This window comes from Lissotriton helveticus, chromosome 5_1 (genome assembly GCF_964261635.1).
Source record: "Lissotriton helveticus chromosome 5_1, aLisHel1.1, whole genome shotgun sequence".
Lineage (NCBI taxonomy): Eukaryota > Metazoa > Chordata > Amphibia > Caudata > Salamandridae > Lissotriton > Lissotriton helveticus.
Genome location: NC_136065.1, coordinates 2,036,815,342 through 2,036,834,960, shown reverse-complemented (window position 1 = coordinate 2,036,834,960; position 19,619 = coordinate 2,036,815,342). Strand labels below are relative to the sequence as shown.

Here is a 19,619-nt window from a genome sequence, read left to right as displayed (position 1 = left end):
CCTTTCAGGGGAAGCCCACCAGGAGGGGGCTGGGAGGCACGGGAAAGACATAGTCTGGGTCAGGAGGGGTGTGCTGGAACTTTAATAAGGGCCTGTGTACGGGGGAGTATTGCAGGTTCCGGCACGAGTGTTCCAAATGTGGCGCCCGCCATGCAGTGGTCAATTGCTGGGGCGGACAACAAGGATAAGTTACTTACCTGTAATCCTAGTTCTCTTCCAGGGGTATCCTCATCAAAGTTATAAGCACTGAATATTCCCGCCCATGTGCGGGACCCCGGAAACAATATAAAAATATATATGTAAAAAACACATATATCTCGCTCCACATATATGTATGTACATCTATCATTTTTCTTACACCAATGCAGCTCCACAACTGAGGCTAAAACAATGTAAACACATATACATGCACTGCAATTAGTAAGGAAAGAAAAAACACATTAGGTCAAATAACCCTTGAACTTTGTGTTTTAATGAGTAAAACCACTCATAAATCCTGAAAATTGCTCGTAAATAGACATTGTTAGCCCTCAGGCTGCATTGCAAATTAATAGCATAGAAAATGAAACCATTTTCAACAAAAAACTGGCACCGTGCCTTTAAGGCAGCCATGACCCCAGGCTTCCCATCATGCCTCAGGGGTGACAGTTAGGTCAGTTGTTCTTTGCATAACCCTGAAGACAGGGCTCAACCACAAGATCGTAATAGTACCGAATCTCATTTACCTGGGGAGGAGGGTGGGTTGCTTATGACTTTGATGAGGATACCCCTGGAAGAGAACTAGGATTACAGGTAAGTAACTTATCCTTCTCTTCCAGGGGATCCTCATCAATAGTCATAAGCACTGAATAGAATAGCAAGCCCATCAACCCCCTGCAGGTAAATGAGAAGTACATGACCCAACCAAGCCATAACAGCCAATAACTCAGCTGTTAAACAGATTCCTCAGGGAGGCCTGGCCCACCTGGGTATCTGCTCTCGTGTCCGAATCTAGACAGTAATGTCTGGTAAATGTATGGACAGACCTCCAGGTCGCCGCTTTACAAATCTCAGACATGGGCACATTATGCAGGTAAGCTGCCGTGGCAGCTCTACCTCTAGTGGATTGTGCTTTAGGGGTAAACCCCAGAGGTTTCTGAGCCAATTGGTAAGCAAGTTTAATACAGGAAACGATCCACCTGGAAATGGAACGTTTCGATGCTGCATGACCAGTTCTGATCGATCCGTAGTTAATAAATAATTGATCAGAATGTCTAACAGACTTGGACCTGTCCAGATAGAACTTTAAAACCCTTTTCAGGTCCAAAGAGTGTAAAGCCCTCTCAGCTGGAGTAGAGGGATTAGGAAAGAAAGTGGGCAGAGAGATCGACTGATTAACATGAAAATCTGACACCACTTTCGGCAGGTAAGAGGGGTGCGTCCTGAGCACCACTCTATTCAAATGAAACACTGTATAAGGCTCTTTGGTACAGAGGGCCTGAATCTCGCTGACCCTACGGGCTGACGTAATCGCTACCAAAAAAGCCGCTTTCCAGGAAATATGCTGTAAAGTAGCTTTATGAATGGGCTCAAAAGGAGGGCCCATCAACTTTGATAGTACCAGGTTCAGCTCCCAGGGAGGAGAAGGAGGCCGTACAGGAGGATACACCTTTTTCAGACCTTGCAGGAAATCTTTTACTGCTGGCAACTGGAAAAAAGAGGTTTGTGAAGGTGATCGCCGATAAGCAGTTAAAGCGGCTAAATGCACCTTAATGGAATTAAACTTCAAACCTGCCTCAGCCAGGTACAACAAGTATGGAAGAACTGCTTCTTCCTGACTCTTCACCGGATTGTGACCATTCTGCATGCACCACATATAGAACCTCTTCCACTTGCATGCGTAAGAATGTCTTGTGGAAGGACGCCGTGCTTCTCTCAGAATGGACATGCAGTCTTCTGGCAGTCCTAAATGGCCGTACTGAATGACCTCAGGAGCCATGCTGCCAAGTTCAGTGACGGAAGGTTGGGATGGTGAATCCTCCAGCTCATCTTCGACAACAGGTCCGGCCTGCATGGGAGCCGCTTGTGAGGAGACACTGGCAAGTGAAGTAGTTCCGTGTACCACCATTGCCTCGGCCAGTCGGGGGCAATCAGGATCATTGTTGTGCACGAGTGGGTCAGCTTGCTCACCACCTTCGGGATCAGAGGAAGGGGTGCTTCTAGTGACAGAGTCCTTGAGCGGGTTCCTCCCTGCTTGTTTAAATAGTACATAGTGGTGGTGTTGTCCGTTTGTACTAGAACCACCTCTTTCTGAAGCGAGGGAAGGAACGCTTTGAGAGCCAGGTGGACTGCTCTCAACTCCAGCAAGTTGATGTGGTAGGTGCTTTCTTTGGACGACCACAGACCCTGCACCTGAAGAGGACCCATGTGCGCCCCCCAGCCTTGCAATGACGCGTCTGTGATGATCGTTTGTGTAGGAGGAGGTTGATGGAAGAGAACTCCCACTTGCATGTTCTGCTTCTTTGTCCACCACGGGATGGAAGATCGCGCTACCTCCGACAAAGAGATCTGATCGTCCCAGCGATCTGATTGCTGGTCCCATTTGTCCTCCAGATCCTGCTGAAGAGGACGCATCCGAAGTCTGGCGTTCGGTACCAAGAATATGCAGGAAGCCATCGATCCTAAGAGGGAGGCTATCTTTCGCACTTTCTGAGTCCTGTTGAGAAGAACTTGCTGGCACTTGAGCGCTATTGAAAACTGTCTCTCCTCCGAAGGAAACACTTTTCCTACCTCGGAGTCTAGCAGAGCTCCTAGGAAGTGAATCTTCTGAGTGGGTTGGGAGACCGACTTCTTGTAGTTGACATGCAGGCCTAGACGTTGACAAAGTTCTATGCATGTCTGGAATTGATTCCTTACATTGTCTGGAGTTGGACCTTTCAACAGCCAATCGTATAAGTATGGGTATACGAAGACTCCCCTGTGGCGTAGAACTGCCGCCACCCTCGACACACTTCGTGAACACCCTGGGGGCCGACTTCAACCCAAACGGAAGGACTTTGAACTGGTAGTGAGAGGTCCCCACCCGAAATCGAAGGAATCTTCTGTGATCGGGTCGTATCGGGACATGAAAATATGCGTCTTGAAGGTCCACCGAACACATCCAATCCCCCTTCCTGAGATGTGGATAGATTTGGTGAAGCGCCAACATGCGAAATTTTTCTTTTCGTACATGAAGATTGAGTCTTCTCAAGTCCAGAATAGGCCTGTATTTCGCCTTCTGGCCCTTTTTTCTGACCAGAAAATACCTTGAGTATACTCCTTTCCCCCTTTGAGCCACCGGCACCCTCTCGATGGCTGATTTCTCGAGGAGTGTCGCTACTTCTTTCTTTAACATTTGTAGCTGGTGGCTTGACGTTGACATCGGAGGAACGGGTAGAGGTAGACGATGGAAACGAATACAGTACCCATTCTGCAGCGTAGACAACACCCATTGATCTTTTGTAATGGCCTGCCACTCTGTCCTGTGATGTGCAATGCTTCCCCCCACTGGAGTGGACAACGGCGCTGGGGGAAGTGAAGACTCATTGCTTCTGCTGAGGCTTATTGAAGTTGTTGCCTTGGCGCTGATTTCCATTTCCTTTGGAATTGCGCTTGCCTTTATATTGCGATTTTTGTTGGCCTTGCTGGTTCTGGCCCTTCTGCCAGTGAGGGGTTTGAACCCTCTGCTTCGAAGAGCCCTTGTTGTCAGAACGGAACTTCTTCCGGAATTCCTTTTTCTTTTCAAGTCCAACAGCTTTGAGGGTGTCTAACTCTGTTTTCATCCGCTACATCTCCTCATCAGCACTCGCCCCAAAGAGAGATGCTCCTGAAAAAGGAAGATTTAGTATTCTGGATTGAGCCTCGGATTTCAATGCTGTAAGGCGCAACCATGAGGATCTCCTCGCTGTGATTCCATGCGCATAACCATGCGCAGCCAGCGTTGCTCCATCTGCCGCCGCTCCTATAATCTGATTGGAGACTTGACCGCCCTCTAACAGAATCTCCTCAAAGTCCTTTCTATCTTCCTGAGGAAGTTTATCAGAAAATCTCTGAAGCGAGTCCCACAGAGATCTGTCATATCTGCCCAGAAGAGCTTCCGCATTGGAGACCTTGAGGAAAGAAGCTGAGGTGTTACAAACTCTTTTCCCCCATGAGTCTTGTACTTTGCTGTCCTTATCCGGCGGTACCGTGGATGAGGAAGCCACCGCATTGGATTTCCTAGCCGCCGCAATGATTACTGAATCTGGCGGGGGATCGGACTTGAGGAACAGAGGATCCTCTTCAGGAGGACGATATTTCTTGAGAATCCTCGCTGGGACTGACTTCACCGTCGCCGGAGTCAGGAAGACCTCATTTACTGTATCCATTATGCCCGGGACCATCGGCAATAAGGGTTTGGGTGCCGTTCTGTGCTGCAGGGTTTCGAAGATGACCGTCGTCTTGATCTGCGGAGCTGACATAGGCACTCCTAACTTCAGGGCTCCCCTGCCCAAAATGTCTTGGAACGAGAAAATATCCTCAGTTGGAGACATTCTCGAGCGTGGACTGTTAGTTAAAGTCGGAGAGTAATTCCTGTGAGATCGGGTCCTTGATGAACTTGAAGAGCTATGAGTTCGCCTGGACCTAGATCTTCTAGTTGAGCGCGTTCTAGAACAAGATCGTCCTCTGTGACTAGATCTTGCTTTACTTGAATGTCCTCTAGAACGAGACCGTTCTTTGCGGTGGGAGGCTTGATCTCGATACGCCTTCAACCGATCTGCCGCCTCCTTGTCCTTGGCCCAGTGGTGAAGAGGTCTATACCACCTTTGGGAAAGACGAACAGTAGGAGACTTTTGGGTGCGACCTCTCTCTGGCGAACGTGCTCGTGGAGGAGGTTGATCCGCCTGATCCTGCTGCGACCTTGAAGGGGACTTTGACCTCTCCCTATTCGAATCGCTGTCTCCCCCATCCGAGGATCTGCCACTTCGAGATGCCGAGGAGGATGAGGATAGGCTAACTAGAGACCGTCTAGAGGAAGACCTCGACCGACCTCTCTCTTCTGAGACCCTCTTTCTCTTGGCAGGAGGATCCTGTAATGGAGATTGTTCCACCTCCGCAGCCGATGCTGATCCTGGGGAACCCAGTTGAGACCTTAGGATTTGAGACTGGTCCAATGGCTCGCTCTCCATCTCCTGCACCACCTGCCCCAAAGGCGACCTCTCCTGCGATCTTGAAGGAGAGATGTTCACTGGCTGCGAATCGTCCCGTTCCCTGGATCTCCGCTGATCCGTCAACGGTGGCTGTTTCGACGTCGAGAGACTGTCCTTCGCAATAGAGCGTCTCGCCGTTGAAGGATGCCTGCTCGACGGAGACGGAGGCTGCTTCGACGCCGATCGCCGGTGCTCTGTCGGCGACGAAAGGTGCCTCGACGTCGAATGCCGCTTGTCTGAATGCGACGGAGGCTGCATCGACGATGACCGGGCGTCGACGTGGGCTGCTTCGACGTCGATCGACGATGTGTAGGCATAGGTTCCCTCAACGCCGAACGACCACGACTAGTCGTCGACGGAGGTTGTCTCGACGCCAAACGCCGATGGCCAGGCATCGACGGAGAATGCCTCGACGTCACAGCATGACGATGCTGCTTCGACGTCAGTTGGCTCGCCGTCGAGCTCTTATGCTTCGACGGTGACCTATCCCTCGACGCTGTCTGTAGCGGAGGTACCTTGGATGTAGACGCTGAAGACATCTTCTTCGTCGCCGTCGACTGCTTCTTCGACGCCGATCCCGACGCCGAAGGTGAACAAGTCGGGGCTTCTTTCGACGTCGACCGCGCCTTCCGACTTTTCTGCTTCTTGGGAGATCTTCCTCTCTCAGAAAGTCCATAAATGCGAATTCTCTCTCGTTCTTTGAGAGTCCTGGATGATAAAACCTGGCAGTGTTCACAGGTTTTTGAAGAATGAGAAGTTGGCAAGCACAGGATACATACTGAATGCGTGTCAGTCTTTGCCATCTTCCTTCCACATGAAGGACATTTGTCAAAAAGGGAAGGCATTTTGACAGAAAAAACACCTTTTTTAAGCCTAAAAAAGGTAGAAGTAGCACCCTAGGTCTAAAAGACGTCGAGTGAAAGCAGAAATTGTAGATTAACAAACTTATTTTTTGACAGAAAGTCAAAAAGAAAAGGAGCTGTTTCACCAGGGTCCTGACTGAAGGAGCCGGAAAGAACAACTGACCTAACTGTCACCCCTGAGGCATGATGGGAAGCCTGGGGTCATGGCTACCTTAAAGGCACGGTGCCAGTTTTTTGTTGAAAATGGTTTCATTTTCTATGCTATTGTTTTGCAATGCAGCCTGAGGGCTAACAATGTCTATTTACGAGCAATTTTATGTACATACATATATGTGGAGCGAGATATATGTGTTTTTTATATATATATTTTTATATTGTTTCCGGGGTCCCGCACATGGGCGGGAATATTTAGTGCTTATGACTATTGATGAGGATCCCCTGGAAGAGAACAGGGAGGCCAGCAGTGGCATCAGCCGGGCAATAACGCAGCAGGTCACGCACAGCAATTCACAAACAATGAGGGGGTAAGGGGCCACAGGGACCTGGGCGCAAAAGCTTATACGCCAGTTAAACTCGAGAAGTTAGAAGATGGGTTGCGGGGTATGAGGACTTGAGAGCTGCACAGGTACTACAGGAGGGGTTCAGATGGGGGTTTTGTTTGGGTTACAGAGGACCGAGACAGAGACGAGGGGCTGGCAATCTCAAATGAGCGACAGAACACAGACAGGTGGTGCAGGACAAACTGAATAAGGAGGTGCATGAAGGGAGAATGGCAAGCCCCTTTGATGATTGGGCAACAGAGAACTTGATTGTATCGCCAATAGGGGTAGTGCCCAAAAAAGAGGAGGAGCAATACACATTGATTCAGCATCTGTCAGGGCAAGAGGGGAATTTGGTCAATGACTCTATTGATAAGGAGGCAGCCTCCGTATCTTACTCTTCAGTTGACGTGGCCATGTCACTGGTAGTGACCGCGGGCGCAACTGCAGCAATGGCAAAATTGACATAAAGGCGGCATTTCAGTTGCTTACAGTCCATCCGCATGATTAGGATCTTCTGGGTATCCATTTTGATGGAAAATGGTACATGGACAAAGCACTGCCGATGGGTTGCTCTATGGTGTGTGCATTGTTTGAATGCTTTAGCACTTTTCTGCAGTGGTTATTCACTCAGGGCACTGGTCACCATCTGGTGACACACTAGTTGGACGATTTCTTCTTTGTGGGTTCGGTGGGCTCCACGGAATGCCATGCAGCACTGGACACTTTCCATGAGCTAACAGAGGAACTTGGGGTGCCTTTGGCACCGGAAAAGACAATGGGAGCCAGCACAGCCTGTCTTTCTTGGGCATAGAAATCATCTCTGTGGCAATTCGGGCTCACTTGCCAACAGAGAAAAAGGAGAAAATGTTGGATTTGTTGAGAAGAATGCTGTCAAAAGATAAAGTTACTGTCAAGGACATCCAAGTACTGTTAGAACATCTCAATTTTTCATGAAGGGTGGTCCGGGCTGGGAGGACTTTTTGTAGGAGACTGGGGCGTGCACTAGCAAGAGACCACTTACCTCATCACCATGTGCACCTTGCGGCTGGAGTGAAAGAGGATTTGAGGATCTGGACTGTTTTTCTGCAGTCATTTAATGGAGTGTCATTGGCAAGGGAGGATGACGTCACTTGGGACGTGAAAATTCTTTCTGATGCAGCAGGCAGCGAAGGCTTAGGCCTCTATTGGCAGGGAAGATGGTGTGCAGAGCAGTGGCCGCCACTGTGGAAAAGTGGAGGCAGCAGCATAGCCTTTTTGGAATTTTTCCCTTTAGTGGTTGCAATAACATTTTGGGGGGAGAAGTTGGCTCACAAGATGGTTTTGTTTAGAATAGACAACATGGCAGTGGTCGAGATTGTGAATAGGCAATCCGCGAGGGACGAACAAATTCTGAAGTTGTTAAGAGTTTTTGTTTTGAGGTGCCTGAGGCATGACATTGCTTTCAGGGCTTTACACGTACCTGGTGTGGACAATGACATAGCCGCTGCTTTGTCTTGTTCACAGTGGGGGAGATTCAGTGGGCTGGCCATGGAGGCAGATAGGATGCGGAAGCCAATGCCCGCTCATTTGTGGTACGTATGCAACGTAGGATGCTACAATTGGTAGTAGGCTTGTTGTTAGCAGCTACTTGGTCATCATCCTTCTGGACCTGTCAGCTGCCTTCGACAGGGTCTGCCACCACACACCACGAACACGCCTACACGACGCCGGAATCCAAGAGAAGGCCCGGGATTGGTCCACATCCTTCCTCTCTGGCAGAACTCAGAGCATCCGCCTCCCCCCTTCCGCTCCAAGGCCACCGAGAACATCTGCAGCGTACCCCAGGGCTCCTCCCTTAGCCTGATGCTGTTCAACATCTACCTGGCACCCCTCGCCCAAGTCGCCCGATAGCACGACCTCAACATCATCTCCTACGCCGATGACACCCAGCTGATCCTCTCCCTCACTAAAGACCCTCACAAACCGCCGAAACCAACCTCCATGAAGGAATGAAGGACGTCGCCGAATGGATGAAGAACAGCCGACTGAAGCTGAACTCAGACAAGACGGAGGTCCTCATCCTCGGCCTCACCTCCTCAGTCTGGGACGACTCCTGGTGGCCGACAACACTGGGAACAGCACCGACACCCACATACCACGCACGCAACCTAGGGGTCATCCTCGACTCACCCCTCTCCATGACTAAGCAGATCAATGTTGTCTCCTCATCCTGCTTCAACACCCTCCGAATGCTCCCCAGGATCTTCAAGTGGATCCCCACTGAAATGAGAAAAACTGTCACCCTCGTTACCAGCATGCTGGACTACGCAAACGCCCTCTATGCAGGAACATCGGCCAAGCTCCTGAGACGGCTGCAATGCATCAAGAACGCCTTTGCACGCTTGATCGTGGACATCCCCTGCCGCAGCCACATCACACCCCACCTAACAGACCTGCACTGGCTCCCCGTCAACAAGAGGGTAAGGTTCAAGCTCCTCCTCCACGCGCACAAAGCTCTTCATAACACCGGCCCAGCATACCTCAACAGACGACTCGGCTTCTACATCCCCACCCGCCAGCTCCGCTCCACCGGCCTCGCCACAGTCCCACGCGTCCGAAGAACAACCAACGGCGGCAGATCCTTCTCCCACCTCGCCGCCAAGACCTGGAACACCCTCCCCACCGACCTACGGCAGACCCAAGACCTACTGGCCTTCAGTAGACTCCTCAATACCTGGCTCTTCGATCAGTAGCAGCACCCCCCCCCCCTAGCGCCTTGAGACCTTACGGGTATGTAGTGCGCTTTATAAATGTCTTGATTGATTGATTGATTGATACAGATTGGCTTGGAGGGACTTCTCAGCATCAGGTGCTCGGCGGTACGTTGAGGTCTGGCGGCGGTCAAAAGATGTAATTCAATTCATTCTCGATCTCATTGAGCGGTGTTTATCTAGGGTAACAATCGCCGGGAAACTGGCGGGTATAGCTTTCATGGGTAAATTACTATGGGGTTACCCTCCGTCGGTGGGTGAACTGGGGAGAAGGATACTCGAGGGGTGGGCCAGGGAGAAAGTTGGGGGGCGGCATCTGCGGAGACCGCTTTCTTGGCAGACTTTGGCACCAGTGATTGAAGTTTTACCGGCGGTCTGCAAAGATGAGTTTGAGACTTGCTTGTTCTCGACCCTTATGGGATAACCCTTGCAACATGTTGAGATAATTTGAACGATTTGACAAATGGGCAAGCTTGGCTGGAGTGAAGAAAATCTGAGACTGTACATCACAGCATCCAGTGAGCTAATGACATTCTTTAACAAGTATAATTAACTGTAATTTGGGTTTTAACTGGTTTTAACAAAGATTTTTCTTTAGTAACTGTAGCAACTAAAAAGGCAGCTAAGGTGGATGAAATCATATTGAATGTCTGTTTAAAATGTTATTCTTTTAAGTGTTAATATTGCAATGGTTTTAGTTAACTATGCAAAAATAAATAAACTTAAACTTATAGTTTGTATGTTTAATGGGGCATTTAGGGTGTCTGAACTTCTGGGCAACAAGGACGGTGGGGGTGAGGGGTAGTGTGGCAGGAAATGTCTCCACAAGAGTCAGGTTTACAGATTTGGCTGGCTAGATCCAAAACAGACCAGAGAGGAAAAGGCAGATGGGTCAAGTTAGAGGCAGCAGTTCCTCTGGTGAAATGCTCGCTTTGGTGGAACTGGCGCTGGTTCGCTTTGTCAGGTGGGTCCAGGGAGGTGGCGGTATTTAAACATTTAAATGGGCACAAGGTTACAGACTATCAGCTACGGATGGTGTTGTGGAAAGCATTACAACACATTGGGTTGGATGAGGCGCTTTATGGGACTCATTCTTTTCGGATTGGAGCGGCAACAGAAGCGTGCAACAGGGGCTGGGCCCAGGAGGATTTCATGCAATTAGGGCACTGGTCTTCTGATTGTTTTCGGCGCTATGTTAGACAGGGATACGAATTAGGCGCATGTGTCATCCCCCCATTTGTGAGTCTCATTCTACTTTTTCTCTTTTCAGGTTCTGTGCCCAACCCCCACGAGGATGAATTGACCATTTGGATAGTGGGGCACTCTTTTGTAAAATGGGCGCATGAACAGGCGCCCCAGAGTTATTTTGGGCCCCACCTGGGTTTCAATGGCCGTTTGTCTGGAGAAGAAAAGGGGGCATGCTGTGGAAGGAGTTGATCCCTTGTCTGAACAGACAGATGGTGGTGGGCCGGTGCCCAGATGTTTTGTTGGTTCATCTTGGGTAAAATGACTTGTGCAGAGACAAAGGGGTTGCTTTGATGAGGGCAATGAAGAATGATTTGACCTTATTAAAAGAACAGTAGGCAGGGTGCCATGTGCTGTGGATTGAATTTGTCCCACACAGGGTGTTGAGGGGTGCCCTGCACCCGAGTGATATTGACAAAGCTAGGCGGAAGGTGAATATTGAAATGTCCAGTTTTTGTAGAAGCTTGGGTTTTGGGAGAGTTATACCAAAGGGGATGATGGACCTAGCGCTGGAGCAAATCAAACACTCACCCCCAGTCAACTGATCTGAGTTTAATCCATCATCATTCTTTAGCTGGGTCCACCACCCCAGTCAGACATGGCCATATGCACATCAGTCTGACCCAGTGCCTCATGGGAACAGTCCAGCCCGAACTGCCAAGCCATGTCTTTCCTGGACCGGAAACAAGCATCCTGGGACCGGTTCCTGGCTAATCAGCCGTCATCAGCCAGGCTAGCTTGAATCCAGGGGAAAAGTGAACAAGGGACCCATGTCTGAGCATACCCTGCCAACTTAGGGTGAACAAAGCGATACCAAAGGGGATGATGGACAGAGCGCTTGAGCAAATCAAACACTCACCCCCAGTCAACTGATCTGGGTTTAATCCATCATCATTCTCTAGCTCACTCCACCACCCCAGTTCAGACATGGCTATATGCAAATCAGTCTGACCCTGTGCCTCATGGGAACAGTTGGAACCGAACTGCAAAGCCATGTCTGAACTGGACCAGAAACAAGCATCCTGGAACAAGTTTCTGGATAATCAGCAGTCATCAGCCAGGCTAGTTTGAATCCAGGGGAAAAGTAAGCAAGGGACCCACGTCTGGGCCTACCCAGCCAACTTAGGGTGAACAAAGTGATACCAAAGGGGATGATGGACGGAGCGCTTGAGCAAACCAAACACTCACCCCCAGTCAAATGATCTGGGTTTAATCCATCATCATTCTTTAACTCACTCCACCACCCCAGTTCAGACATTGCCATATTGCCAGTCTGACCCTGTGCCTCATGGGAACAGTCCAGCCCGAACTGCCAAGCCATGTCTTCCCTGGACTGGAAACAAGCATCCTGGGACCGTTTGGGAGAGTTAGCCATAAGGACATTCGTTTTGCGGCAGTTGAGTTTTTTAGAGATGACGGTGTGCATTTATCAAGGTTAGGTATGGATTTATATTTATTGGAGATCAGGGAGGTTTTATCCAGGTGCCTGAACTTACAGAAGCATTTCACATAAGACATAGGTTGGCTAGCCTGTTTTAGTGGGCAGAAAGCTGGGGTAGATTCTCTTCGCCCACTTTCTGGGTGGCGGGGTTATGGAAAGTTTGCCAGCGTTGGCAGAAGTTTTTGGTCATTGTTGAAGTTGGGTTTATCGAAAGGGAAAGAGTAGGCAGGTTATTTTAAGTTAAGTTAGACATGTTTGCGGATTTACTGTTGTAGAGAGGCAGGCAGGGGATGTTGGTTAGGTGAAGTGTAGAATTAAAGGGGATATTTTTAATGCAACGCTTTATATTGTCAAGTAAATTGTAATTTCAGGGTGGGGGCAGGTTCAGGGGATCTTAGGGGCGGGGCGGGGTCAGGGGTCAGGTATGTGGATGTATTAGTAAGGCTTTAAGTTTTGTAAGGCAGTTGCTAGGGATGTTTTAATGTTATGTGCACCTGTTTCAATAAAGCGGCCTATTACACACAACAAAATGGTTTGTGGTCTGCTCCCCCCCTCCCTCGCAAGGGGGTCTGTGGGGTAGCCGACCGCAGAGAGGTCTCTCGCCCCCGGGCTGTTTGGGAGGGGCTGGGAGCGGGCAACAAGTCGTCCATTTTGTTTTTTTGGGCTATTTTGTTTTATAGCCCAACTACAGGGGCTTTGGGCTTCTGCTACCTGCCACCATTTTAGGCTTAGTGACCTGTTGGCTGGGAGCTTTTTTGTAGTTACTTTTTTTTCCCACCCTCTTTCCTGCAATCTTTTTTCTTTTTGTGGCATAATTTTTCATTTATCTTTTTGGCTTTGGCTGGCTTTCATTGGGACAGGTGAGCAAGGAGTAGCATGTATTGTTGCTTGGAACACCTGCAGTGCGGGGTTATGGGAAGTTTGCCAGGGTTGGCAGAAGTTTTTGGTCATTGTTGAAGTTGGGTATGTTGACAGGGAAAGGCTAGGCAGGTTACTTTAAGTTCAGTTAGACAAGTTTGTGGATTTACTGTTGTAGAGAGGCAGGCAGAGGATGTTGGTTAAGTGAAGTGTAGAATTAAAGGGTTTATTTTTAATGCAATGCTTTGTATTGTCGTGTAAATAGTAATGTCAGGGTGGGGGCTGGTTCAGGGAATCTTAGGGGAGGGGGCAGGGTCAGGGGTCAGGTATATGGATGTATTACTGAGGCTTTAAGTTTTGTAAAGCAGTTGCCAGGGATGTTTTAATGTTATTTGCACCTGTTTCAATAAAGCGGCCTTTTACACACAACAAAATGGTTTGCGGTCTGCTCCCCCACTCCCAAAATTCCAAAAAGACTGAGCCACACTCTAATGCCATTCAGAGAGAACGCTGTTGTCTGGAACTAAGATATCCGGAAGCGTCCTCTCTTTCTGCTCTTTTAAGGCGTGCTTGCAGACCAGCGGGCATGGTATACTTCCAAGATGCTCTCATAAACCCGTTTATCGATGGGAATGTACTCTTCTGCTCGGGGCACACACATGCTGCAGCACTGTAGACCTTACCGTACTTCTTCACCTCAAACTGGGTTGAAGAGCTGGCCTCGGGGGAGGAGGTGTACCTGGCCGTGATGTTCCAGACACCGGGGCTGCGGGGTAACAAGAGGAGACAACTCGCATTAGAGACTCTGCTGAAGGTTCCTTTTCCACCCACCCACCCCTGGCACGCTGTTCCCTATCATGAAGCTGCACTTCTGCTCCACCCAAAAGGTCAGTATATCGTTAGCAGAAGTACTGCCTGATAGAAAGGCCGTCTCTTGTATCATTTACAAAAAGATTGTCTCATCAGTTGCAGATTTTCTATCAATAACTCTAAGGGGGCAATACACTTTTGAACAATATATTGGACAACATTTTGGTTAGGGTATTCTGAGACCACAGCTTCGGAGTTGGGTGCTAATACAAAACCCTCCTTTTTGTAGAGGAAGGGGAAATGCATTTAGCAGCGGAGAATTCACTGACGTCGTGGCCTTCACCAAAATGTAAGCCTGCCTGAGACTTCTCCATCAGTGAAGAATCCTCCACCAGCGGATTTACCACTCCTGCCACATATCAGAGAATCTTGTTACCATCAAATTCTCAGTCACTCCTGCTGTTTCCAGTGAGATATTGTCAGTGTAGGTGTGAAATAAGTGTTCACACGTGATACTCCTCGGAGGCAGGAGAGAAACTAGTCCCAAGAGATGCAGAAGACATTGGTCATGAGAGGCACTGAAGAAGACATTGGTCATGAGAGACACTGAAGAAGGCACTGGGCATGAGAGACACTGAAGAAAACACTGTCATGAGAGACACCGAAGAAGACACTGGACATGAGAGACACTGAAGAAGATACTGGTCATGAGAGACACTGAAGAAGACACTGGTCATGAGAGATACTGAAGAAGACACTGGTCATGATAGAGACTGAAGAAGACACTGGTCATGAGAGACACTGAAGAAGACACTGGTCATGAGAGACACTGAAGAAGACACTGGTCATGAGAGAGACTGAAGAAGACACTGGTCATGAGAGACACTGAAGAAGACACTGGTCATGAGAGACACTGAAGAAGACACTGGGTATGAGAGACACTGAAGATGACACTGGTCATGAGAGACACTGAAGAAGACACTGGTCATGAGAGACACAGAAGAAGACACTGGGTATGAGAGACACTGAAGAAGACACTGGTCACGAGAGACACTGAAGAAGACACTGGGTATGAGAGACACTGAAGATGACACTGGCCATGAGAGAGACTGAAGAAGACACCGGTCATGAGAGACACTGAAGATGACACTGGTCATGAGAGACACTGAAGAAGACACTGGATATGAGAGACACTAAAGAAGACACTGGGCATGAGAGACACTGAAGAAGACACTGGTCATGAGAGAGACTGAAGAAGACACTGGGCATGAGAGACACTGAAGAAGACACTGGGTATGAGAGACACTAAAGAAGACACTGGGCATGAGAGACACTGAAGAAGACACTGGGCATGAGAGACACTGAAGAAGACACTGGTCATGAGAGACACTGAAGAAGACACTGGGCATGAGAGACACTGAAGAAGACACTGGTCATGAGAGAGACTGAAGAAGACACTGGGCATGAGAGAGACTGAAGAAGACACTGGGCATGAGAGAGACTGAAGAAGACACTGGGCATGAGAGACACTGAAGAAGACACTGGGTATGAGAGACACTAAAGAAGACACTGGGCATGAGAGACACTGAAGAAGACACTGGGCATGAGAGACACTGAAAAAGACACCGGTCATGAGAGACACTGAAGAAGACACTAGACATGAGAGACACTGAAGAGGACACTGGTCATGAGAGACACTGAAGAAGACACTGGGCATGAGAGACACTGAAGAAGACACTGGTCACGAGAGAGACTGAAGAAGACACTGGGCATGAGAGAGACTGAAGAAGACACTGGGCATGAGAGAGACTGAAGAAGACACTGGGCATGAGAGACACTGAAGAAGACACTGGTCATGAGAGAGACTGAAGAAGACACTGGGCATGAGAGACACTGAAGAAGACACTGGGCATGAGAGACACTGAAGAAGACACTGGTCATGAGAGACACTGAAGAAGGCACTGGTCATGAGAGAGACTGAAGAAGACACTGGTCATGAGAGACACTGAAGAAGACACTGGGCATGAGAGACACTGAAGAAGACACTGGTCATGAGAGAGACTGAAGAAGACACTTGGCATGAGAGAGACTGAAGAAGACACTGGGCATGAGAGAGACTGAAGAAGACACTGGGCATGAGAGAGACTGAAGAAGACACTGGGCATGAGAGAGACTGAAGAAGACACTGGGCATGAGAGACACTGAAGAAGACACTGGGCATGAGAGACACTGAAAAAGACACCGGTCATGAGAGACACTGAAGAAGGCACTGGTCATGAGAGAGACTGAAGAAGACACTGGTCATGAGAGACACTGAAGAAGACACTGGGCATGAGAGAGACTGAAGAAGACACTGGGCATGAGAGAGACTGAAGAAGACACTGGGCATGAGAGAGACTGAAGAAGACACTGGGCATGAGAGACACTGAAGAAGACACTGGTCATGAGAGACACTGAAGAAGACACTGGGTATGAGAGACACTGAAGAAGACACTGGTCATGAGAGACACTGAAGAAGGCACTGGTCATGAGAGAGACTGAAGAAGACACTGGTCATGAGAGACACTGAAGAAGACACTGGGCATGAGAGACACTGAAGAAGACACTGGGCATGAGAGAGACTGAAGAAGACACTGGGCATGAGAGAGACTGAAGAAGACACTGGGCATGAGAGAGACTGAAGAAGACACTGGGCATGAGAGAGACTGAAGAAGACACTGGGCATGAGAGACACTGAAGAAGACACTGGGCATGAGAGACACTGAAGAAGACACTGGGCATGAGAGACACTGAAGAAGACACTGGTCATGAGAGACACTGAAGAAGGCACTGGTCATGAGAGAGACTGAAGAAGACACTGGTCATGAGAGACACTGAAGAAGACACTGGGCATGAGAGACACTGAAGAAGACACTGGTCATGAGAGAGACTGAAGAAGACACTGGGTATGAGAGAGACTGAAGAAGACACTGGGCATGAGAGAGACTGAAGAAGACACTGGGCATGAGAGACACTGAAGAAGACACTGGTCATGAGAGACACTGAAGAAGACACTGGGTATGAGAGACACTGAAGAAGACACTGGTCATGAGAGACACTGAAGAAGGCACTGGTCATGAGAGAGACTGAAGAAGACACTGGTCATGAGAGACACTGAAGAAGACACTGGGCATGAGAGACACTGAAGAAGACACTGGTCATGAGAGAGACTGAAGAAGACACTGGGCATGAGAGAGACTGAAGAAGACACTGGGCATGAGAGAGACTGAAGAAGACACTGGGCATGAGAGAGACTGAAGAAGACACTGGGCATGAGAGAGACTGAAGAAGACACTGGGCATGAGAGACACTGAAGAAGACACTGGGCATGAGAGACACTGAAGAAGACACTGGTCATGAGAGACACTGAAGAAGGCACTGGTCATGAGAGAGACTGAAGAAGACACTGGTCATGAGAGACACTGAAGAAGACACTGGGCATGAGAGACACTGAAGAAGACACTGGTCATGAGAGAGACTGAAGAAGACACTGGTCATGAGAGAGACTGAAGAAGACACTGGTCATGAGAGACACTGAAGAAGGCACTGGTCATGAGAGAGACTGAAGAAGACACTGGTCATGAGAGACACTGAAGAAGACACTGGGTATGAGAGACACTAAAGAAGACACTGGGCATGAGAGACACTGAAGAAGACACACACTGGTCATGAGAGAGACTGAAGAAGACACTGGGCATGAGAGAGACTGAAGAAGACACTGGGCATGAGAGAGACTGAAGAAGACACTGGGCATGAGAGAGACTGAAGAAGACACTGGGCATGAGAGACACTGAAGAAGACACTGGGCATGAGAGACACTGAAGAAGACACTGGTCATGAGAGACACTGAAGAAGGCACTGGTCATGAGAGAGACTGAAGAAGACACTGGTCATGAGAGACACTGAAGAAGACACTGGGCATGAGAGACACTGAAGAAGACACTGGTCATGAGAGAGACTGAAGAAGACACGGCATGAGAGAGACTGAAGAAGACACTGGTCATGAGAGAGACTGAAGAAGACACTGGTCATGAGAGACACTGAAGAAGGCACTGGTCATGAGAGAGACTGAAGAAGACACTGGTCATGAGAGACACTGAAGAAGACACTGGGTATGAGAGACACTAAAGAAGACACTGGGCATGAGAGACACTGAAGAAGACACACACTGGTCATGAGAGAGACTGAAGAAGACACTGGTCATGAGAGACACTGAAGAAGACACTGGTCATGAGAGGCACCGAAGAAGACACTGGTCATGAGAGACACTGAAGAAGACACTGGGCATGAGAGACACTGAAGAAGACACTGGTCATGAGAGAGACTGAAGAAGACACTGGTCATGAGAGACACTGAAGAAGGCACTGGTCATGAGAGAGACTGAAGAAGACACTGGTCATGAGAGAGACTGAAGAAGACACTGGGCATGAGAGAGACTGAAGAAGACACTGGTCATGAGAGAGACTGAAGAAGACACTGGTCATGAGAGACACTGAAGAAGGCACTGGTCATGAGAGAGACTGAAGAAGACACTGGTCATGAGAGACACTGAAGAAGACACTGGGTATGAGAGACACTAAAGAAGACACTGGGCATGAGAGACACTGAAGAAGACACACACTGGTCATGAGAGAGACTGAAGAAGACACTGGTCATGAGAGACACTGAAGAAGACACTGGTCATGAGAGACACCGAAGAAGACACTGGTCATGAGAGACACTGAAGAAGACACTGGATATGAGAGACACTAAAGAAGACACTGGGCATGAGAGACACTGAAGAAGACACTGGTCATGAGAGAGACTGAAGAAGACACTGGGCATGAGAGACACTGAAGAAGACACTGGGTATGAGAGACACTAAAGAAGACACTGGGCATGAGAGACACTGAAGAAGACACTGGGCATGAGAGACACTGAAGAAGACACTGGTCATGAGAGACACTGAAGAAGACACTGGGCATGAGAGACACTGAAGAAGACACTGGTCATGAGAGAGACTGAAGAAGACACTGGGCATGAGAGAGACTGAAGAAGACACTGGGCATGAGAGAGACTGAAGAAGACACTGGGCATGAGAGACACTGAAGAAGACACTGGGTATGAGAGACACTAAAGAAGACACTGGGCATGAGAGACACTGAAGAAGACACTGGGCATGAGAGACACTGAAAAAGACACCGGTCATGAGAGAACCTGAAGAAGACACTAGGCATGAGAGACACTGAAGAGGACACTGGTCATGAGAGACACTGAAGAATACACTGGGCATGAGAGACACTGAAGAAGACACTGGTCATGAGAGAGACTGAAGAAGACACTGGGCATGAGAGAGACTGAAGAAGACACTGGGCATGAGAGAGACTGAAGAAGACACTGGGCATGAGAGACACTGAAGAAGACACTGGGCATGAGAGACACTGAAGAAGACACTGGTCATGAGAGACACTGAAGAAGGCACTGGTCATGAGAGAGACTGAAGAAGACACTGGTCATGAGAGACACTGAAGAAGACACTGGGCATGAGAGACACTGAAGAAGACACTGGTCATGAGAGAGACTGAAGAAGACACTGGGCATGAGAGAGACTGAAGAAGACACTGGTCATGAGAGAGACTGAAGAAGACACTGGTCATGAGAGACACTGAAGAAGGCACTGGTCATGAGAGAGACTGAAGAAGACACTGGTCATGAGAGACACTGAAGAAGACACTGGGTATGAGAGACACTAAAGAAGACACTGGGCATGAGAGACACTGAAGAAGACACACACTGGTCATGAGAGAGACTGAAGAAGACACTGGTCATGAGAGACACTGAAGAAGACACTGGTCATGAGAGACACCGAAGAAGACACTGGTCAT

The 19,619-nt window shown here is 48.9% G+C and overlaps 1 protein-coding gene across 1 annotated transcript in view; it reads right to left on the bottom strand.

Annotated features, from left to right (window-relative positions):
* LOC144756224 (complement C4-like) overlaps window positions 1–19,619 on the bottom strand; it is a 1,111,910-nt gene that overhangs the window by 824,680 nt on the left and 267,611 nt on the right. The window contains exon 6 of the mRNA XM_078645841.1: window positions 13,590–13,672. Coding sequence (XP_078501967.1) covers window positions 13,590–13,672 — 83 coding nt within the window. The remainder of the gene's footprint in view (window positions 1–13,589; window positions 13,673–19,619) is intronic.